The sequence below is a fragment of the Ruditapes philippinarum genome, unplaced genomic scaffold (assembly GCF_026571515.1).
Source record: "Ruditapes philippinarum isolate M1 unplaced genomic scaffold, ASM2657151v2 ctg2578_1_1_1_1, whole genome shotgun sequence".
Lineage (NCBI taxonomy): Eukaryota > Metazoa > Mollusca > Bivalvia > Venerida > Veneridae > Ruditapes > Ruditapes philippinarum.
Window position 1 is genome coordinate 217,501 of NW_026855989.1, and position 24,495 is coordinate 241,995.

Below are 24,495 nucleotides of genomic sequence, written 5' to 3' on the forward strand. Positions count from 1 at the left end.
CTAGAAACAACATTGGTGGCACTATACAAAAACAAATTGGTTTACAATCTCACAGCCTTCACCTTTCTGACATTCTGAGACCCAAACAAATTCAGCGCCTTCTGTGATTTGATTTAATTAAACATGACCATGATATTGCTAAATTGTACTTAATGACTTGCTTATTATTAACAAAATATAAATATATATAAATTGTTATCAAGTAATGATACTTTTCAGCGATTTAGGTCATGACCTTGTTTTATTTTTTTCAGGGTGAAGCAAAAATACACATCTTACTTTACTTAAACTAAAAGAAATAAAAAACAACAATAAACAACAATAAACACATCACTATATAACAACATTTTCTTTCTATAGAGCGCAACTACCTGATTCTGTGAAGATCGAAGTGTTTAACATACCCTAGGTGATTTTAAATAGGACAAATACATGGAGGTTTTAAATGTTAAGCGTGATCTCTTGAAATAAAGTGCACAAATACATATAAATATTAAAAGTAAGCATTATGATACATTGCAAAACAGGTCCCTGGGTTCTCGTTTAAATTAATAAAATGTATAACTATGAAAAAAATCACTCACATTATAATTGAAATTAAATTTTAATATATTTTATTTTAGAATTATTACAAAGACAGAAATTGTGTGTGTACCGTATCTTTTGAAATAACAGTGTGTTCCGTACCATTTCAACATAACTTTATGAAAATATGCTAAAACATAACTGCATTCACTCGATACATTGGACATAGTAAATATATCAGATTTAACATGTATTTTTCTATGAAATAGTGCCAAAAAACATATGACTTGCTAGAAATTGCTTGTTATGACAAATGAGTGTGTACCGTTCCCCTCGGCCCAGGCTATGAAAAGAAAACTGTACTCGAATGTTCTCAAAAACCATTCAGGGGTTTTCAGAATTTTGATATACCGTGGATAGCTGATATAATTACGGGTACTCTGCGCCTTATCTGATCAAAATCGGTTGAGTAATAAATAAGTTGTGAATAAAAAACATACCTGAATCAGGTGAAAAATCGGCGTGTTCCGTACCCGAAAAGTCACGTGGTATGGCCACATTGTATATGTAGCTTCAATAAAAATCTCAGCTTCCAGGCTGTCTTCCACACCTCATGCTTCCAATGAAGTAATCACTACAGATAACTAAGACAAAAGCTGTTATGGATGGTATCGAAATGAAGATGCTTTTAAAATTCAGTCTTCCATTCTATCTAAACAACAATTTATATATGAATGTTTAATTATGGGCATAACTCTTCAATTCTGGAATTTATATTGACAGTGCTTCTTTATGTTACATACATGTATATCAATAATTTACAATATTCACCTTTTTGATTTGTATACTTTATAATAAGAAATTACCCACATGAAAACATATCTGTAAATATCATCTAATAAGGTGAATCTAATTATGTAAATTACATAAATATACGTCTTCAAATGTGCAATGTGTAAAAAAATGCACCCAGAAAGATGTTTTACCATAAAATAATGATAATATGTGTAATAAATGTTTACATTTTTTCTGATATACATCTATTCTAAAACATGTTTCTAATTTCAATAATCAATAACCACTAATGTACAGAATGCCCATTCAATATATGATGGAATAAGAATGAATTTAAACAAGAGCACTGCATGCACTGTTAACGCTAGTCTGTAAGCGGACAAACTATCAAAAATTAATTTTGACAAACTTTCGAAGTAAAGAAAGAGCAAAACCCCAAAAATATAGCTTTTAGAATTATGCCCTTTGTCTAATAATTGCACCTTGTCATGATAAAGCAAGTATTTCAAGTTCCATATTAATAACTTGTAAAATGTTTGAATAATATGCTACATTAAAGTTTTTGCGTGACGACATCAATGACGACAAGGCAGTGATCATAACAGCTCAGCTGTTTCTACAAAACTGACGTGCTAACAAAATGAAATATAAAACAATTAATAATTACTGACATTAAATCAATATAAATCAAGATTAAAACATCGAAATTACTACAGTTTCAACTTAGCAACTACATATTTTCTAAAAGCCATTATAAACAATATTTCCAAAATTTCCAAATGGCAAAAAGTAACTTTACAAAAACTGTATCTACGAGTAACTGTACATTTTGTTCACTGAAAAATAAAGAGGAAATGTTTCATCATACAATGCTAAAATGAAAATTCTTAGAAAGTATACAAGACATCATAATCCAAGTTTGAATAATATAAATATTCCCTGCAAAAAAAAAATCATGTAAGTGAACGGAAATCACAAAATAATGAATTCTGACCTACTTTACACAATGATATAACACGTAAATTGTTATATGGATTCAATCTTTGATTATATTGAATATAAATGTTCTAGATTTTTATTTGTCAGTTTATTCAGATGCATCATGGCTTTAAAATATGAGTGCTACATTGTATATAACACTTTGTACTAAAATTTAACAAGAGGTACATAGTGATTAACGTGCGAGAGAAAACTCGGAATAAATTTGTCTATTCATGGTGATGTATTAGTGTGTAAATGGTTACATTTGAACAGCAAACATTCATGATACACAATATAAATCTAGTTCACTAACTGCTTATCATTACAAATCTAAATTCAAGCATATCAAAATATGTGTACATATTTGTAAAAAAAAAATACTTTAAGGCCTCATATGCACTAGTCATTTGTAAACACATCTGGAGAATTGGGAGATATCAGAAATCATCAGGGACAGACTTCATACCATCCACATGTCCCCGATATACTTAGAGACTAAAATAAGGATTGGAGCACCACACTAAATACCGTTATAATTCAGCTATATACCGGACAAGACATTTGAATGATTCAATGCTAAAATCTTGCTTCATTTACCCAACGGAATGAACTTTAAAAGGTCTTATGCATCTTTTCAGATCCAATTTATGTATGATATAGAATGAAAAATGTAAGAATCGGCGAAAAAATCGATATATGTCTATTTATTGATCATGATTCCTGCAAGCATCTAGAGGTAATGCTCTAGAATAAAATAGATGGATGAGTCTAATCACACAGTGTGGATCATTTTATTATCTAACTATTGTTATCTAACAAGGCTATAGTTTATCAAAATCCTTCCCCACTGTTCTCCAAACATACAGATAACCGTGGTTACATTTGACATGTGCATTTACATAAGCAACAACTAAATTTATTCCAACCTTTAAACATTTAAAAAAAGCTTTAAAAATACAAAACAAAACACAAAAATTGAACAGAAAAATAAAATTGTGGTCCAATATTATCTAAGCCAAGGTCCATGAAATTACAAAATCAGATCAATATAACAATATAAATGGGCTTTTATCATTCTTTTTTTCTTCTAATTTTTGTACAAAAAATTGTTTTGATTTAAGTTTATTTTGCAGCAGATAAAGGTTCTTTCCTTTTCAGCACTAGAGGTCCTACATTATCACCAGTTTCTTCATTATGCTTGTTATGGCTTCCATCACATATTGGAAACTGTAAATAGAAAAATGATTTCAATGTAAAGAGTTTCTTCATGGATATTTTTACATACAGATGAGTTAGGGTTTTGTTTTTGTTGTTTTTTGTTTTTTTTTTGGGTTTTTTTTTTTTTTTTTTTTTTGGGGGGGGGGTTATATTTTGTTTAATATGTTAATACTGTCTTTTTAATTACTTATATATACTCTAATATATTCAAATACATACAAATATATTTCAGAAAGTTGCCATTGGTTACTTCAACATTTTGGCAATAAAGAAGTAACATAAATCCATTCTGAATGCAGTTTTTGTTGGTTTTTATGCTGATTTTAACACATTTTTTGGGTAATATCTTGGCAGTAGGTCCAACTCACTGGCTTTCCTGAATAACTAATGAGTAATTACCAATTTCTCTCACTTGCCCCTCACCGCTGTGGGTTCGAATCCCGACAGGGACTTTGGATTCTTTTATGTGAGGAAGCTATCCAGCTAGCTTACGGAACGTCGGTGGTTCTACTCAGGTGCCTATTCATGCCTGAAATAATTCACGGAAGGGCACCTGAGGTCTTCCTCCACTAGTGAAGTTGGAACGTCGCCAAATGACCTATATTGTGTCGGTGTGACGTAAAACCCAAACAAACAAACCAATTTTTCTTCAAGTTACCAACTACCAATCCAACATGATTTCTGAATCAGTGGAGACAGACAAATGACCTTAAGACTCAAAGTCAGAGAGACAATTTATAATGCCTTACCAGACAATACAAACAGGGGCTGCAATGTACCATTATTGAGCATCAAATAAAAAATAACTCTTTACCTGTTGAAACTGAAAGTGATATGCTACGATAGGACAAACTTTATTTAAAGGTTGCCCACACCCGGACTTTCACTTTCTGTTGTTGCTTTTCAGGCAAGTTCTGGTTTTAATAATGTTCAGGCAAGTTCTGGTTTTAATAATGTTTCAACAAACTATCTTACTGACTGACAAAATGTTCAAAGAAATATTCCTTCACCATTTCGAAGGAGGCTGGGTGGGGAAAAGTAGGGGAGGCATAGTTACAGATCTAGTACAAGATGTGACAGATATATTCAAACAAGATATGTCATTTGAGATGTAACCTTATCTCAACTTACCTTTTTAGATCTCCAGCATCTGCAATAGGAGACTTTATCACCTAATTCTTCAATATCTACCATATTAACGACCTTTGAACTTTCTTTTTGTATTTTAAGGTTAACACAGGAATCTTTAGGAGCAGGTTTCGAGCGGAATGCTTGATATGTGACATATGAAAGAAGTGACAACATTCCAACAAAGGGAAGTAACTGTAACCATTCTGATCCTGAAAATAAACAAGAAATCGTTATTCTTTAATACATGTGGATTTTTAAATTTATATATTTTAATAAGCATGTGTGCTAGTCAAATTCAAACAACTTTTGACTGATTTATGGCGACTGTTTTAAACATAACAAGATTCAATTTGAAACAGATCCCTCTATGCTGATTTTCTTTATACAAAACTCTTTTTGAAATAAATGTTTAAATCAAATTTAGCATGAAGTAAATTATGTATCATAAAATTTAAGGATACCTTCAATCAGCAGGGAACATTGAAAAGGTTAAACTCAAAACATTAATAACAAGCAATTATCATAGTATTGCAAGCAATCCATAAGTCCCCTACCGGTTAGAACCCCAGCAACATTCTGAAGGGCCATTGGCCATTAGATAGATAGATACTTTATTAACTTAAACTTTTACAAGTTTTTCGTTATAACAAATAATATATGATACAAATTTACAATCACATGACAATGGCATACATAGGAACATTGAAATTAGTGCATAACATAGTGGGAGAAAGTAAACACACACGCACGCACGCACGCACACACGTACACCAACACACACACGCACGCCACGGTAAAAAATAATATTTATCACATGGAGAAGGAGGATGGGTATGTGAATACAGTTGCAATTCAGTTTATGAATACAAAAATTATACACAACCTAGATTTAGTAAAGTTCAGTATGCAAAAAACATTTACTAGTAGATGGTATAAATGATATAAAAAACTAAACAATTTGACTCGCTCTAACAGAAAAAGCTTTATACAAAAAATTACCGAGATTCTTTACTATTTTAAAATTCCTAGATTGCATCAATTCTACAAATTTGTACACACTTGGATGCCTGTAATAATAAGATTTTATAAAAGTCTTTCTTAATTCATCGTAAAATGGGCAAATGATTACAAAATGATATTCATCTTCTTTATCGTTTTTGTTACAAAGTAAGCATTTTCTTTGATTGCGGTCTATTCTATTTGGCGCATATTGGCCTGTTTCAATTCTCAGTTTATGTGATGATAAACGCAGTCTGGATGTAGCAATTCTAAACTTTTTAGGTAAAATGTCTATATAAGATTCAAACCCAAAAATATTTTTAATATATCCATACGATACTTCACTGGTAGATAACTTACGTTCCCATTTTTGTTTAAAAACATCAGTTACTCTTCCTTTAAACAAAATATGAAATTTTTTCAAGTCAACTAAATCTGGATTGTACCATACATAGGAAAATCCGTATTCATCTAAAAGAGATTTAACATTATAAACCCAATTATTTTTATTATTCTTAATTTCAAGTAGACAATCATATAGTTTACTGATCAAGATATTTTCCGTCGATACAGTTTTGCACCAAAATTTAATAATTCTAACATATCTATTTATATACATTGGAAATCGACCTAACTCTCCATAAATACTATTTGTACATGTTGTCATTTTAACATTTAATAATTGTTTACAAAATTTTAAATGAACATGTTCTATTTCTTTCGATTTTCCAAAGCCCCATATTTCGCATCCGTAATTCAAGGTGGCGGCAACAAAAGCATCAAACAGTTGGCACATAACAGAGGGTTTAACGGCATAATGTTTTGTTTTATGTATTAAAACATTCAAAGCTTTTAATCCTTTACCTACTAATGTCGTCTGATTTAAAGTATAAGAGCCCGTGTAATTAAAAACAGTGCCTAGATAATTAAAGTTATTTACAGTTTCTATTAAGCTACCTTTGTATGTCCATTTTTCGTTTGCATTTAACGGGCCTCGCTTTCTGAATACAACAATTTTTGTTTTATCAGTGTTGACTTTAAGCCCCCACTTATCACAATATTCATTTAGCAAATCAAGACTATGCTGTAATTCCACAGGACTTTTACCAAGTAAAACCATATCGTCAGCAAATAATAAAAGAATTAAAGTAATATCGTCAAGAGTTAAACCACACAAAGGACTATCTTGTAAGAACAGTTCTAAGTCCTCTATAAAAAGAGAAAATAGTAGAGGCGGCATTATCTCCCCTTGTTTCAAGCCCACAGCGCATGCAAAAAAGTCTGAGTAAGAGTTACAAGCCTTTACACATGTTTTAACATGTGAATACATAGTACTTCTTAAAATTCGCAAAGCTTTGCCACCTATACCTAGCTTATATAATTTTAAAAATAAACCATTTAAATATACACTGTCAAAGGCACGCTTTAAATCAATAAAGCAACAATAAAGACGATTTTTATCATTTAAGATTTTTTGAACGATAGCATTAAGAACAAAAATTGCATCAGTAGTTGACCGACCTTGACAAAATCCGAATTGCGCATCACTCAATCTACTGTTATTTTCGGCCCAGCATGAAATTCGTTTATTCAAAATACCTGTAAAAATTTTTGATAAACAACTTACTAATGTAATCCCTCTATAATTACGAGCATCACAGGGATCGTTTTTCTTAAAAATAGGTATAATTATGCCCTCTGACCATTTATCTGGAAAGTGCCCAGTACTTAAAATAATGTTGAAAAGATCTACTAAATGAGATGACAATATATCGATACATGATATAAAGTATTCGTTTAAAAGCATATCATTCCAAAAGCTTTATTCCTTTTCAAATTTTTAACAACAGACAATAATTCTTCTACAGTTATTGTACTATCTAGTTCATCAAAACATCCTCCTGGCCAAAAATCATGATTATTTAAAAAATTCTCTGCTTCCTCAGTTTCAAATTGTGATATTTCACTTTGAAGAGACGAAAAATAGTTGAAAAAATCCCTATTTGTTAAATTGCCACTGATATTACCTTTTGATTTATAATTGAATAATCTCCAAAAATCTCTTGGCTTTGAGTGTCTAAGATTTTGTAATTGGGTAATTTTATTTACTTCATACTGTCTACGTTTTCTTTTTATCAAACTTTTATAAAAAGCCTTATTATTTAACATATGTATTCTATTTTCCTCCGTTTTTGATATATTATACATATTTACAGCATTTAAATAAACATATTTAGCATTATGACAGTCATGATCGAACCAGTCAGCCTTTTTAAAAATTGTATTGTGCCCTTTGCGCGTGACTCGCGAGACACGTTTACAAAACAGTGGTTCAGCTACTTTATTAATAATATCAGTGAAAGACTGAACACAACTATTTACGTCATCAGCGCTTGAAATGTCAGAATTTAAAAATAAATCGTTTAATTCATTTAACTGGCCAATAATACCGCGTCTAAAGTCGGATTTTAAATCATCATTCCATTGTATCCTGACTGATTCATTTTCATCAGTATGATCAGGAGATATATGACTACATATTATTGTGAAGGATAACGGACAATGGTCCGACCATTCATTAAAAGGCTGTACGGTAAAATCATCAATACATTCAAAATTATTTTCATTCAATAATAGATAGTCAATCGTACTTGACCCGAGACTGTTTGCATATGTAAATGAACCGTTTGCGTCATTTCTTAACCTTCCATTGGCTAAACGTAAATTACACATCAAACACAGATCGATAAGTTTTAAACCCATTGCATTAACTGTATTATCAATATAATTACGTGGACAAGAGAAATCTGGTGAATAATCGACGTCATCTATGAAATCTACATAACGGTCATTTTCTATAAAATCTTTCTTCGAGCCTACTCGTGCATTCCAGTCTCCGGTCAAGAACAGTTTACCCAATGATTGATACATATTAATATCATTTTGTAATAAATCAAACAAATTTACATTGACAACATTATATGCAGGGGAATTCTCGACCCATATATATACACCTGCAATAAATACATCAGTATCAAAGTTGAAAAAGTGTTTATCTAATTTAAACCATAAAATAGTCACTTATTCACTTATGTTTCTATTTTAAGTAAATTTGTTGAAAAAGTTCTTAAAAAGTGATCACAGGAAACAGTTTTTATGTACAGACAGACAGACGGACTAAAGGACACTGAAGGAGCTGAAGAAAATCCTATAATGATTGAAGAATTTGGAGTAAAAATTACCAATTTCTCGAAAAAAAGTTCAAAAGGGGCATAATTCTGGAAAAAGTCTTGCTAGAGTATTGACCTTTCTCACAAATGTTGAGTGATAAGAAGAAACATATATATGAAGTTTGAAGTAGATACATTCAGAAAAAAAGAAGTTATTAAAAAAAAAAAATTTTTTTCATGAAAATTTTAAGTTCAAGGGAGGTAATTCTGATAAATTTTGTGCTAGAGTTGTAAACCTTGTCACATATGATGTGGTTGATGACTAGCAACTTATATTTAAAGTTTGAAGAAAATACCTTACAAAATAAAGAACTTATAGTGAAAAAAACTTAAAAACTAAAATCAGAAATCTTGAAATTCAGTCTATTTGTTGCCATAGCAACCAGAATTTTCAACAAAGGAAGATAAGAAAAGGATGTGCATAATTTCCAGACTGCCCTCTACCCATATGTCAAGTTTCATAAAAGTATTTTCAGTATTTTTTGCGTTATCACTGGATCCAGGTTATGTGTAAAATTTGCCATATTTTCAGTCTATTTGTTGCCATAGCAACCAGAATTTTTAGCATAGGAAAAAAAGAAAAAGACGTGCATAATCTCCATACTGCCATCTATCCATATATCAAGTTTCATTAAAATATTTTCAGTACTTTTTGCGTTATCGCGGGATCCAGGTTATGTGTAAAATTTGCCATATTTTCAGTCTATTTGTTGCCATAGCAACCAGAATTTTCAACATAGGAAGAAAAGAAAAAGATGTGCATAATCTCCATACTGCCATCTATCCATATATCAAGTTTCATAAAAATATTTTCAGTACTTTTTGCGTTATCGCGGGATCCAGTTTTGTGGACGGACGGATGGACGGACATACCAACTTTTGATATTTAAGAGGTAAATCAGCTCATAAACTACACCTGGACCAAAGTCCATAAGCAAAATCAGCTCATAAAATAAAAAAAATAGCTCTTAATTTGAATTTTATGAGCTTTTGTTCTTTATTTAACTACGGAATGAAGCTCATAAATATCAAATGTTTGCTCGGACGGACGGACTGACGGACGGACAGACGGACAGACGGAGGGTAAACCTAAAGTCCCCTCCGGTAAACCGGTAGGGGACTAATAATATTTAAAAGGAAAAAGTTATATAACTAATATGTGAAGATCTACGATTAAATAAATAAGTTTTTACTGATTAAATAAATAAGTTTTTACTATAATAATTATGTACAAAATGTATGATATATGAAAGTCAGACAGAATATATAAATTGTATAATTTGCACCAGCCCAAACACTGGTAAATTGTATCCTTGGCCAGCAAAAATTATACCATTTATATATTCGGGCATGTAGGAAATTTTAAGTTTTATACTACGGAATAAGGATTTGGGTTTGTAAATTAAAAGACGACTGCATTTAGTATATGCCCTTTTGTATTCTTCAAGCAATGTCTGTAACAAAACAATATGATGTGCCATGATCAGGTGCAGATCAAGGATTTTTTATATATTTTTTTTATAAGGGGAACCAAAAATTTTTACAAGGTGTATAATGCATATTCTAAATGGGGGTTGACATTTTACTAGTTTTCAAGAGAAGGTCATATATTAATATTTGGTTGATTTTTTTAAAGTATTTGGATGATCTTTACTAAAGATGTAAGTTGATAACAAATTCTCAGGAGTAACCTACATCAAGTACTAGCAAAATTCAAAAGGGAATTGGGAGGGGTCATGACCCCCTAACCCCCTGCTGGAGCTGCGGATGATGACTGAGCAGTAACTGATATAAGCTTACAAAATAATATAATATATCAATCTTCATGAAACTGAACCATGTTTGAAACCCATTTTTATAGCATTTTTATAGCATTTTATGTTCAATACATGTACACATGTTGTATATTAAGATATCGTCATTAAAGTCATACGTCAGTGGGGTGGGTGTTTTATTTAGTACTTTTTATGTTCATTCGATTCATTTTAAGTCACCAGTTTATAAACCACGCCAAAAGTGGTTATTCATAAGAAAATTTTATTAATAAATTACAGTACAGTTTGGAAATCAAAGTTAAAATATTCATATAAATGTTTATATATAAATATATTAATTTAAGAACATAAATATTCAGATGATTTAATTTGAAACGCTCTATGTATCTATGTATAGTTATTGCATATTCAGACTTTTGACTTGCTAACGATTTTCAAATTACATTCAAAAGAAAATTGGTAAATTGCAATTTGGTAAAATGTTTTTCAAAAATAATTTTACAAAAAATCTACTAACAAGTTAAATATTTTACAACACTATAACTTAATAAATTGACCTGTCTACATAGTCACTAAAAATCAATATAAGTTTAACAAAATACTTGACATAAATAAAACAGTTCAGCAAATTATGATTTTTTTAGGGAGTTTATGTCAAAATGAGGCACAACAAGTTTCAATCAAACCGAGCCTGCAACATTTTACAATTTTGCCGTGTTGGGCTTACTTTAGGGATTCTGTTTTCTCTATTTCTATTTTATGTTCAGGACAAGTTACCAGCTTGTATTAATCACAAGACTAGTAAACAAATATTTTTTTAGGTGAGGATTACAACAACAAAAATATACATGTAGTCATTAAGTAGATCTTTACAGGTGCAGCTCAAAGAGGGGTGTAAGGTGGCAATTCACATTACCCAAAATGTCGAGAAGTATAGCTTTCACTTATAAATTTTCTATTTTAAGTTAGTGAGACAAATTCTTTACTGTAGCAAAGTTGCTCACTATAATTTGACATGCCTTTAGAATGCCAAAATATTTATAAATAAATTATTCAGCTTTTATAAATAACTTGTAAAAGTGTCATTATCCTGTAATGTTACAATTTCTTGAAACACACCTGTATGTACATGTATAGGTAAATAAGAAAAGAAAGTAGGACACGAAAGGCAAAAATAGTCATAAAATACACATAAAAGATTTTGAGTAAAATAAACTAATCTGGTTTATGGTTTACAGGTTATAAAATACTAAATGTAGAATTATAAATGTGTAGAGAAAAGTAATGTCAAATACTCACTGTCTGACAACATGGTTTTAATGAACCTTTTCTACAATTCCACTGTTATTTGTGTATTGGTATATTTATATATAAAATATGCAAGGTCACTCTACAACAGGAATATACAGTTAGTATAATTGTCAGGTTTTGAATAATGTATACACACTTATCAAGGAAACTTAATCTTTCAAACTTTAAACCACAATCTAAAGTAGGAGGTTCTTTTAAATAAGTCGGGGAACAGTCATACAGATGGTATTTGAAAAAATAATTGAAATGAAAAATGTTAATGCTTTCTAAATTTGATTTATTTTGAAATCCAGCTCCTTTTTTTTCTTTTTAAAGCTTACATTTAATAGAAAATACGATCTTACACATGATTTTATTTATTTAAAGTATTGATTTACCCTTCAAAAAAGATGATTTAGAGAAATGTTTAACAAGTTATCATTTTATTTGAAATTCAAGAATGTCTTATTCATGACTCTATTATGTATTGTTACAGTGTGGGGATCACATGACTTGAAAAAGTCTAATTTTAGCTTGATATAATTTTTATTTTACATGTCATATTGCATGGAGAATTTAACAGTATGACACCTATAGATAATTGCATTTAGACCAGGTTGTCTTCAAGAAAATTGATGAAAATGCATTCTTTGCCTTGAAATTTTAATGTTAAAGACCAAATACAAATGTTAATTCAAAAGTTGTGAACATGATTATAAGAAAGACATATGAAATGGCAATTTATAAATGATGTGTTTTATACATGCATTTTGATGATAAAATCTGTTCATGATAACCTTTTTTTCACTACACAAACCTCTCCCACAGCATCTTCACACGGGTTTGATATTATGGAGGAATTGATGATTTAAATATTTTTTGGGTTGGGTTTAATGTCACACCAACATTGTAAAGGTAATATGGTGACTTTCCAGCTTTACTCAGGTGGAAGTTGACCTCTAGTGCCCCTACATGAATTACCTCAGGCTCAGGCTCATAAGTAGAACCCCCAGCATTATGTGAGCTTGTTTGATAGATTCCTTACTGGGAATCTGAAACCCCCAGTGATGTAGGACAAGTGATTTGTAGTCAACTACCCTAACCACTATTAATAAGCCAGGGAAGCCCCAGGTAAACAATTTAATGTAAATTAAATGAGATAATTAAAAAGAATACACATTAATTTTCAAAAACTTTTTTAACTACCATTCATAACCATTGCACCCAAAAAAATAATTTCCCTAAGATCACACGTAAATCTGATCAACTGAATACTGCCAACAATGTTATACATTGTTATGTAATTCATCTAAAGAGTTATGAAAATCATAAATCTGAAATACAACAAAAAATATCAAGATGGGCCTCAACAGCCTATCCATAATCTTTTCAATCACTTTAATCTGGCTTTTGAACAGGTTGTGTTTGAACAACTATTACATGATTAAAAAGTAAATACCATACTTAACTTTTAACAAGCAAAAAAAAGCATTCAATAGTACTTGCTGTGTAAAAATGGTGTATGAAAAAAATCAATGGATAAATTCTCTAATAATGGGTCCGAGCAACCCCTTAAAAGGTAACCATTTTGATGCCCTTATTATTATGCTAAAGTGAACTCTATATTTAGTTTTTGAGGAGAAAATAATTCATTAAGTGTATTTGTGTTACAAAGATCAAACTTAAACAAAATTTATTTCACAAAAGTTTATGTTTATTTTACTTTGTACATTCATATAGATGACATGCTTGACTATTTTCAACATCTCGGGTGCTTGATATTGTTTCGCAATATTGAACTGAGATTCATTAATTTTTCGAACCATTTTCGTTAGTTTCCAGGAGTTCTTCAAATTCAATTTACTTTTATGATGACTCAGTGACCTTGCGATAATAGAAGCAGTCTTCTTTTTGCTTTAAAAAACATCTACCCTTGTCCTCCGACAAAATTTCAGTACAAGAATAAATTTACATTAGAAAAATAATAACAGTATTTACATTTTCGTTCCACATTAATAATTACTATCAACATAAGACTATCTTTTAAAAAGAAGAAAAAACAAGAAAGATTCAAGAGGAGCGCAGGTCTAGTGGTTAATGTGTCGGCTTCTCAACGCAGAGATCATGGGTTCAAGCCCTTATTGGGTAACGACCATGTTTCTTCATATGACACCACTACTGGTTTAATCCAGGAAGCGGACTACAAAGTTATTAATAAAAGTTGCAAGAATTTGTTTCGCAATTGAGCTTAAATAAATATGTTAAAACCAACAGGAAGATTTGTCTGACTGTAATAGAACAACTTGACAAGTTAACTACGCTCTCTCTCTCTCTCTCTCTTTTAATCCCAATAGAAACATTTAAATATTTGAAAGAAAAATATAGTCCAAAGTACCTAGGAGTCGTTAACCTGGTTGTAATCTCATTAAACTGATTATGTTATCCATTTGATTAGAAAACACAAATTAAAACAAGTGTCATCAAAGTGCCAATGTCATCAAAGTGCACAGTTTTTTCACCATTTCTTTCGGTACAATTCAAATTGAAGAAGCGACTAGTTTAATGAAAGAAAGTCATGACATCCTTTTGTCTACAGTGGTCAATTATATGAGACATAAATGATTGATAGGGATATCCCTAAGAAATCACCTGAAAAGTTGCGGAAATTACCCATTGCATAACTCAGAAAACAAGAGCTGTCGGTAGGACAGCAACGCTCGACTATTCTTAGTGCTTGATAGTAAAAAAAATGCTTGATACAGTTACCTCCTCCTGTTTACAGGTTGGGGTCATGATGGTGAACAAATGTGCAAAGTTTCAAAGCCGTATGTCAATGGACTTTGAAAATATTTGAACTATTACAAAAACTTTAACGTAAATTCTATGTCGAAAAAGGGCCATTATTCTGTCAAAATGCTTGATAGAGTTACCTCCTCCTGTTTACAAGTTGGGGTCATGATGTTGAACAAGTGTGCAAAGTTTCAAAGCCATATGTCAATGGACTTTGAAAATATTTGAACTATTACAAAAACTTTAATGTAAATTCTAAGTCGAAAAAGGGGCATAATTCTGTCAAAATGCTTGAAAGAGTTACCTCCTCTTGTCTACAGGTTGGGGTCATGATGGTGAACAAGTGTGCAAAGTTTCAAAGCCATATGTCAATGGACTTTGAAAATATTTGAACTACATGTATTACAAAAACTTTAACGTAAATTCTAAGTCGAAAAAGGGGCATAATTCTGTCAAAATGCTTGATAGAGTTACCTCCTCTTGTCTACAGGTTGGGGTCATGATGGTGAACAAGTGTGCAAAGTTTCAAAGCCATATGTCAATGGACTTTGAAAATATTTGAACTATTACAAAAACTTTAACGTAAATTCTAAGTCGAAAAAGGGGCATAATTCTGTCAAAATGCTTGATAGAGTTACCTCCTCCTGTCTACAGGTTGGGGTCATGATGGTGAACAAGTGTGCAAAGTTTCAAAGCCATATGTCTATGGACTTTGAAAATATTTGAACTATTACAAAAACTTTAACATAAGTGGTTACGCCGACGCGGACGCTCGGATGACTGCAATAGCTCTACTTATTCTTATCGAATAGTAGAGCTAAAAATGAGTTTCTAAATCACGTTTTCTTGGTATAAAGAAAGATGATATATTCTAGTTTTAATATTGTAGATTGTGTTACAACAATCTTTGACGACTCACTGTCGGGGAAACATGTTTAATTTTTAGTATGCGCCAGACTGGTACCATGGGATTTGAATACGGAAGAAATGGAATAGTGGGTCATAGACGAGTTCTTATGGATATATGGCATAAAGGGCAACATTATTGCTATGGAAGAAACATGGGATAAAATGTGAGACGTTGATATGTAAAACACCATATTATCCGCACTGATAAAATCTCAACATGGGAATTCTGCAAAGAAGTATGTGTATTTACCTTTTTACAGCGATTGAAATGGGAATGCCCGTCCCTAGATTTGCCACTACTTGCCAGCTATTTCCACTGAAAAGGGTGGCATTAAGTGTAAAAAAGGTGGCATTAACTGGAAAATGACAAAATTCCACTCTTTTTCCACTGTAGTGGCAAAATTGCCACCAAATGCCACTATCCTTTGGTGGCATTTAGGTGGCATTGAGTGGAAATTTGAACATAGACTTTTTTTATGGTGGCAAAAGGGTGGAAATTGGTGAAAAATGAAACTTAGTTTATTTTGAAGGTGGAAAATGAGTGGCTTTTAGTGGAAAAGTGAAACTCTAACTATTTTCTGGGTGGCAAAATAGTGGAAAAAAACTTAGAAAATTTTGTGAATAACTTTTAGTCGAAAAGGGAAACTCTACTTAAAATCACTTTTCCAGGCGTTAAACACATATAATTATGATCAGGAAAAATTAGAAAAGTATGGGGTTACTTAACTTCCCATTTTTTATGGCAGTACTTTTCTTTAGGGATGTAAAATTTGACTTTCAAGTCAAAATGTTTATGTTCCATTCTATGCTTGTAAAATAAAATTACGGCTTTTAAAGTGTACTTTGTTCTTTAGTTATAATCTGTACATTAAATAGTTGAAATGTTCTTCTATGCCCAGAAAATGCATATCTCTGCATAAAGTTTGTTGCTTCTTCTATGATATTTAATGTCAATCTTGAATAAAGTTTGACTTTTGTCTTTTCTTCTAATTGACATAATAAATTGTCTCTTCAATATTACTTTAAACTGATATCTGGTGAGTACTAACACTTTTCATGTAATGCTAACAATAATTAAAGTGAAAAATGCAAAGGGCAATAACTCCAAAAGTATGCAAAGAGTTATGGTTCTTAAACACAGCACATTACTCAAAAAGATCTATATCTGTGAAGTTTCAAATTAATATCTCCAGTACTTTTTAAGCTTAATGATCAAGACAAAAATTAAGCATAGAGAAGTAAAAAATGGCAATAAACCCAAAATCATGCAATAAAAGTTATGGTTCCTTGGCATTGTAACTTCTCATAAATGAGATTTAGTTATATGTGGAGTTTAAAATTATTGTCTCTAACATCTTTTGTGCTATGCTTTCAGAGGCTTTAAATCTATTGTAAAATTAATGTGTGAAAAGTAAATAAGTCATAATGTCTGATAAATTTCTTACAATCAGGATAAGTAAATACTAGCTAGTAAATACTGCATCCTCTAAGATTTAACAACACAGCATACATCTCAGATCTGATAAAACTACTGCCCTCTTATCTAGTAATCTATGAATGGGGGTTAATAGTTTACTCATGCTGACCAGAATGTTCCATTTGATTATTTTTGGGAGAGGCCAACATTATACATGTTTTTTATGTAGAATTGTCTTAAAATAGCATGCTAAATTATTTTTAAAAAGCTTATTTCTACTCAATCTATTTAGGTATTAGATATATAGTTATACATTCAAATGAATGTAAAAAAAAAATGATGGGTGCTATGGTTTTTGGAAATCCCTCACAATTTAAAATTATAATGGACTGTCCATGCAGTTACACCGTTGTAAAGTTTTGAATTCAAAGGAATTGAGGTCAGTTAAAGCTTGCAAACACAAAGGAAATTATTGATATTGTAGCAATTCTGGAGATATTTTGTTTAAAATGTAAGGGTGCATATTTTTGATTTCTCAAAGAAAACATTTTAAGTCTTATTTGTGTGGTAAATATAAATGAGAAGTTTTAACTGAAGTGTGAATGTGTAGACAAGAAGATAAACAGCAGAATCATTCCCAGTCAAAGTTTCAGGTAAACAACTTTTACATACAATAATTATTGTTATTTATGCAGAAACTGTTTAGTTTTTTGACAGTAAAAATATGAAGTGGTATTGTATAAAATTGTGTTTTATATTTGTTTTGTTTGTAACTTGACTAAAAAGAAAGCTGCATGTACAATGTACATATAAAGAATGTAGGAATATAAAGAATGTAGGAAGATCTTCATCATTTCTTAAATACAATATGTTAGAAAATTTAAGTTTGAGAAAAAAATTATAGAAATTAATCAGTAAGTACAATATCATTATGTACAATATTACATCAATCAAACTTATAATAGATAACCTGAGGTACAAATTACTACAACTTTCATGCTATAAACAATTTTCCTTGTGTGTCACATGTGGAGCAGATTAACAGTAACTGATTTATTAGTAAGTTTCATTCCTTCATTGTTGTAATTCAGCTTTCATGGTGCAGTAGATAATTATATAACCATAACTAGACAGTCTAGAGTAACATGCTATTAGGAGAATGACAGTTAATAACAGAAACAGCATTAAATAAGAATTATCATTTTGCAGACACAAAGCAATTGGGAGCAGCCTGGAGCAACACATTTGATCTTCAGTGGCTTTACAAAGGTATCTTGTTAATTCAAAGTTATTTTAGAATTAATAGGAAAGAAGTGTCACAGTACCCAATAAGACACTTTTCAGTTCTCGATAAATATAGCTATTAGTCACTATTTACAAACCTACTTTAATTCAAACTCTTTATGACACTTTAATTTGCATTTACATTTTGTTTTACAAATTTTAGAGTTTTTGTACATTTTAGCTTGAAAATTTTATCAAATATTTATCCTAATGAAGGTTCGTTAAGAACTGAAACTGGAAGATTATTAATTACTCAAACCTGCACTGTGTTGATGTGTTTGTATTTCTTTATTTCTTTCTTATTTTAAAATTTTAGAGTTGTATACATATACCAAGGTCTTATAAAAGTGTTTCATTTTCTGTCTTTACATATTAGATATTGATAATCATTTTCTGTCTTTACTTATTTGATATTGTTAATCATATTGTAGGACCAAGTGATGGCAGAACTGAAGCCATATGCCTCAAAAGAGAAAGGTACAGCAAAGCTCTTCAGAATGCTATTCAATATAGAAGAGATTAAAGGCCGCTCATTGTTTGGCATGAGGAAAGGGAACAGAGAGTCTGACGCCAGACCTTCTTGTGCAGACAAGGCAAAACTTAAGTTCTTGGAAGGTAACTAATGAACTGAATGAAAATATCATTTTTTATTCTGCGTATATTTTCTGCCTTGGAGTAAATAAGAAAAGACTGATTCTTCCACATCTGCAGTGCTGTTTTTTTAAGTGTTTTAATCATATCTATGCACTCAAATTGAATATAGAAATATCCAATAGTCATATAAAAATGTAAGCTTATGTTTTTTAATTATTTATTAATCATTCATAATTTTTTTTTGTTTTAGATTGTGCGCTCGAAAAGTTGCCGACAACCTAAAGGACTGAACTCAAACCGTCCAGGAATAGCAAGATAAACTGAAGAAAATAAATGGACTAATGTTTTTGCTATTTTTTGAGACAATATATAATTTCATATGGAAACATTAAAAAGGATTATTTTTAAAATTTGTTTGTTTCCAATTTAGGGTACAGGGTGACTTTCAAGCAGTTTCCAGCTATTGCCACCCACAAGGTGGAAAATTTCTGAAAGGGTGAAAATAGGTGGCATTTAGTGGAAACTGAATTTGCCACTATCTGGTGGCAAAATGGTGGAAAAGTGTCTAAATACTCCACCAATTTTCCACCCTTATGGTGGCAAAAGGTGGAAATAAGTGGCATTTGGTGGAAAATAAGTTTGCCACTCAATGGTGGCATAATGGTGGAAATTTGTCTAAATACTCCACCAATTTTTCACCATTATGGTGGCAATAAGTGGAAACAAGTGGCATCTAGTGGAAAATGAGTTTGCCACCCTAAGGTGGCATATTGGTGGCATTATGGTGAAAGTTTGTCTAAATACTCCACCAATTTTCCACTCATTGGTGGCATTTAGTGTAAAAAAGGTGGAATTAACTGGAAAATTATATAACATCAGTCCTGCTCAAATTTTTCACCATTTTCATGATTTGGGTGGCGTTTTGGTGGCATTATTGGTGGAAAATTGTCTAAATACTCCACCATTGAAAAGGGTGGCATTTTAGTGGCAAATCTAGGGACGGGTAGCATAGAGAAAAGATTGTTGATTCAGCCTCTGTATAAGATTCATAATGTACATTGTATTGTTTCATTTAGACTTTGCACAAGCACATATACTGACAATTTAAGTACAGTACAGCTTTAACAATTTTTACAAAGTCTGCTGATGCCCACGATTTTTTTACGGGTGGATTGTCACTGCGATGTCCCTGGGACAGTTGTGACTTTGCTCTCATCACCCGATTGGGTGAAATGTGCACTGTGGGATATCATTGTGAAATATTGCAGTGACATTTCACTCTCTCTGGTGATCATTATTCAATTAATTACACACAGTATGTCTGTAAAAATTAACATATATGTGCAACATTTGTCCCCTAAAATTTTTGAAGGGCGGACATTTGCAACCCTGTCTTAAATGTTTAGAATATTTAATTGTTTATTTTTGTTACAGAAATTCATCGTGGATTGTCCAAAATCCATAGTGTAAAAATACACAAAAACACTTGCGGACAAAATAGCATACATAAATAAATGAAATATGTTTCCATTGTTAAATTACATACACAAAATTTACACACAAGATGACCTCTGACAAGTCGGCTCATCAAAACAATCTTTGTTGCTAACACACATGTTGTCATCAAAGAGTGTACATACTCAGTTGACTTCCACCTTTTTTTTATAGATCAGAAAAAAAAACTGTCATCAATTATTTTTTTGAGAAATGATAACACATGTTTGATTATTGCTCACGAGGAAAATATTTTTGTTGGATAATTATAGATGGTGTCAATTATTGACATACTATTAATCATAAGTGTTTGATTGTGGAAACCCTTTAAGTCTGCTTTGTTTATATTAAATGATTAATCTGAAAAATAGAAATGAAATAAAACCTGAAACATGTAATGTTTGAATTAAAATTTTCTTGCATACGATTTCACTTGCGTCAGAGTGTAATTACTTGTGTATTTGACTGTGTTGTTTGTTTTTTTGTTGTTGTTTTTTTCATTTTTACAAAAATGGAACTTCAAAACTACCGATTATACATATACAGATGAAATTATCATATGACTGTTATTCAAGAAATAGATAAGTGTTATTGATTTTTTTTCTAACAAGACAGTGAAGACTACATTGTACGTGAACATTTACATGTGATATTAATCACGGCAAACCTCTGTGATTTTCCACCGGGTATGGCATGGATTTTTATACCCTTTTATGGTGATTTGTATCTGTGACTGAGCATAGTCAGTGATTTTTTTTCCTACATTTTACAGCCAAATAAAGGCTGTTTCCCCTGCCCAAAATAAGTATATTTTCCCCTAAAAATGCTAGTATTTTCCCCCTAAATGCCCTGTGCACTTTTTTACTAGTGCAATGACTTAGCATCTGACTTATATCAGAAAGCTGTCCCTGTATATAGCCTTTCCTATGTACCATGCATGTTAAATTTAATTGAAATTGAAAATTTTATCAAATGTGTGGGTAAATTCCATTCTCAGTTGTTGGAATTTGATTTCAGATTTCCCCTTTTCTGATTTATCACGCTATTTTTTCCCCTTCAGAAAGCCACCAGTTGTTTTTAAAATTGGAAAAAAAATCACTGATAGTATTGCTGCCATGATTTTACACTCACCATTAAAAGTGACCTTGGTGACAAAGTGGAAAGTGCTGTAGCGCTCTTAGATAACATGTATGACGCGTATCAATTCAAATGAAATCAAATTAAAAGTAAATGAAAATTTCAAAAAAATATATATCCTATACCTAATGAGCTGTGAAAAAATCCTTAGTTAACTGGGCGCCGCCATTTTGAAATCCTTTTGAGCTAAATATAGATATCAGAGCGCTTTTAATGAGCTTCTACATAATTTAGACTATTGCTAGCGTCTGCTAAGTAACACTTCCGGTGAGAGAATGATGTGCAAAATCAGAAAGTAAACATGCATTTCATTGATAAGAACTAGAGTAACGATTATAAATATAAAAAGTTACTTTAACATATCCTTTTTGATAAATTAGCACATTAAAATAACGTTAAAACAACAACTGCGATTAGAGATTAATAAAAATGGCGGACGGGATTTTTCGGACGCCGACGCTAGTCCAATATATTAGACGTCACAGGCTTGTTATAGTTTTTGTCGGTCAAGCCTGACGTCTAATAGTTATTGCTCAAAAACGCATAGCATCATAAAAAAATCAAAAAATGTCTATTGTCTTGCCTATCAAGCTTTATTCAAAAGCTTATCATATTTTCTTTCAATTTCATGCTCAATCATACACAAAAACTCTCAAACAATGTACTTATCAATTTAAAATAAAATATAAACATCAATCTATTTTAGTCTATCAGCCATACTGGTTAAGCAAGGTGCTTTACAGATTGATTCCAAATTTTTGAACGGAAAAATATATTCGAACACACTGACGGTGCATGGGCAATTATTTCGTTAAAAAAATATTCCGTTAGATTCTTCTGACTCAGTTAAACGCTTGCATTTGAATAAGCCAATCAGATTTCGCGCACTTTACGGCCGCCATTTGTTTATCGGCTGTAAAAGGAATTGAAATACATGAGAGGATTTAATCATGATTTTTCGGATGTGACAGTTTAATTTTTTTGACAAAAGGTATTTACTTTTTAGTTTTGTTCATAAATAGGTCAAAAATTATGTAAATACACGCTGTCTTCATTGTTTTTCGTTCCGCCCGATTTTCTGGCGGAACATGCTATGGGTTTTTGAGCAATTTCGATATGACATTGCTTTGCCCAGAAGCAAAAATATCTCAAAGCGACGTCATATTTATAGGACTAACGCCGACGCGTGCGCAATGGTCCCCTTTTACGTTTGGAGATTTTTCCGACTATAGGTTGAACAACACCAATTTATTTGTTTTGTTTGCAGTACAAAATACCTGCAAGATAGATCTGGTTTACATGTACACTAAACATGTTCAGTCTTTCCGAAAGACCGTCGAACCGTCGGCCCTGACCGGTAAAAAATCAGAAGGTCCGATAAAAATTTATGTATTGACGGCCCGACGGTCCGGTAAAAAATTAAGGTTTTATAAAAACCTTACATTCAACATTTTGCAAAGGCCGATCATTTACCTAAATTCAAAACATATCAAAGTGTTGTCATTACACAATATAAGCTCGTGCAATACTTGTCAACTGTTATGCATTCTCATAATGCAATCTTTTATGTAACAACGTAAGATAAAAATATCCGACAACTAGTACAATTAAAAGTCAATAAGCGGCCGGTTAAATTACATAAGCGGCCCAGATGTGAAAGGTCACCTGCTATGTGTATTCATTGGAAAAATTTACGTCATTAAACCACAGACTTAGAGTAATCATGCTAAATTACACATGTGCTCAACTGGTGTTTAGCAGCGAATTAGGGATATGAAAGATCGTCCAAGATGTTGACAAAAATTAAACTGTACTGTGAAGGTACCAAAATCATTGAACAATTAATCTGTCAGCTTCACTGAATTACCGATATATATAATTCTGTTTACATATGCCAGACTTTTGCTGAAATTTACCCTCTCATTTTGCTAGTATATAGTCTGTATGTAATTAAAGTTTAAATAGCAAAATTCATTGAATACAAGTATAACAATATTTATATATGTTTACATTTTGATTGTGGTGAAAAAAGATTTGACTGCTGAGTGCTGACACTTATCAAGTGACTCAAAATGCTATACCAATCAGGTTTTTTTCGGTCCAGTAAAATCATGTTTGGTCCAGTAAAAAAATTCAGTTTACAGGACCTACTGTCCAGTAAAACTCATAAGTCGTTCGCATAGACTGCATGTTATGCTCAAAGCATAGTTCATAAGAACTTTCCGCGCCATAGGTAGCACCTAATTTCATATTAAAAATATAAATAATGACAAACAGAATTTTTATAACCTTGCACTGAATGATCCCCCAATGTACATATTTGAATTTGAATTTGCCATGGTATGACTATAGATGAAATTGAAAATGAAGTTTTCATTATTTTACATCTCACATTTTTTTTCTTTTTCCGTACCTGACAACCTTGCGAATCCCATGATGCTTGTAGGAACTGGTACATTCCTCAAATAATTTGGAATTGTAACTCTTATCAATGAAGATAACACTTCCATTTTGTCAAAAAACTCAAGATCTCAGTCTAACCTGAGGTAAACTGGTAAATTCTGACCAATTACTTGTATCACATAAACGCTTGAAATACTAACAAAGCACATCACTCATCCTGATTGAATCAAGACGAATAAAAATATACGATATCGGTGACGTCCTTTAATGCGAATTGGTGTATATTCATCCAACACAAATTTTAGTGGTATCTTTAGTAAGATTATTAGTCCTATAACATAAGACGTTTCTGTAGTACTAATGGAAACATCGTATGTTATAGGACTAGTACTATTATTGTACTTATTAATACACTTGTTACTATACGTGCACATGTTCTGCGGGCTGATAACTAGTTCTCGGCCCCGGGCCGCAAACTCATAATAGGTCACGTGACACTCATAATCAGTTGAAATCATAGGCA

At 31.5% G+C, this 24,495-nt stretch overlaps 1 protein-coding gene and 1 long non-coding RNA gene across 2 annotated transcripts; one reads left to right on the top strand and one right to left on the bottom strand.

The window, feature by feature from the left end:
• Positions 1 to 1,093: 1,093 nt before the first annotated feature.
• LOC132745060 (CDGSH iron-sulfur domain-containing protein 2 homolog B-like) lies at positions 1,094 to 24,183 on the bottom strand. The gene is made up of 3 exons (XM_060733896.1): positions 23,983 to 24,183; positions 4,651 to 4,859; positions 1,094 to 3,528 (listed from the first exon to the last, which is right to left on the bottom strand). Exons 1-3 carry the CDS (start codon positions 24,077 to 24,079, stop codon positions 3,424 to 3,426), a joined length of 411 nt encoding a protein of 136 aa, XP_060589879.1. The 5' UTR covers positions 24,080 to 24,183; the 3' UTR covers positions 1,094 to 3,423.
• LOC132745061 (uncharacterized) lies at positions 18,265 to 19,943 on the top strand. Its single transcript, XR_009627781.1, has 3 exons — positions 18,265 to 18,329; positions 18,776 to 18,959; positions 19,189 to 19,943. It is a non-coding gene; the product is annotated as an uncharacterized LOC132745061 (long non-coding RNA).
• Positions 24,184 to 24,495: the final 312 nt, after the last annotated feature.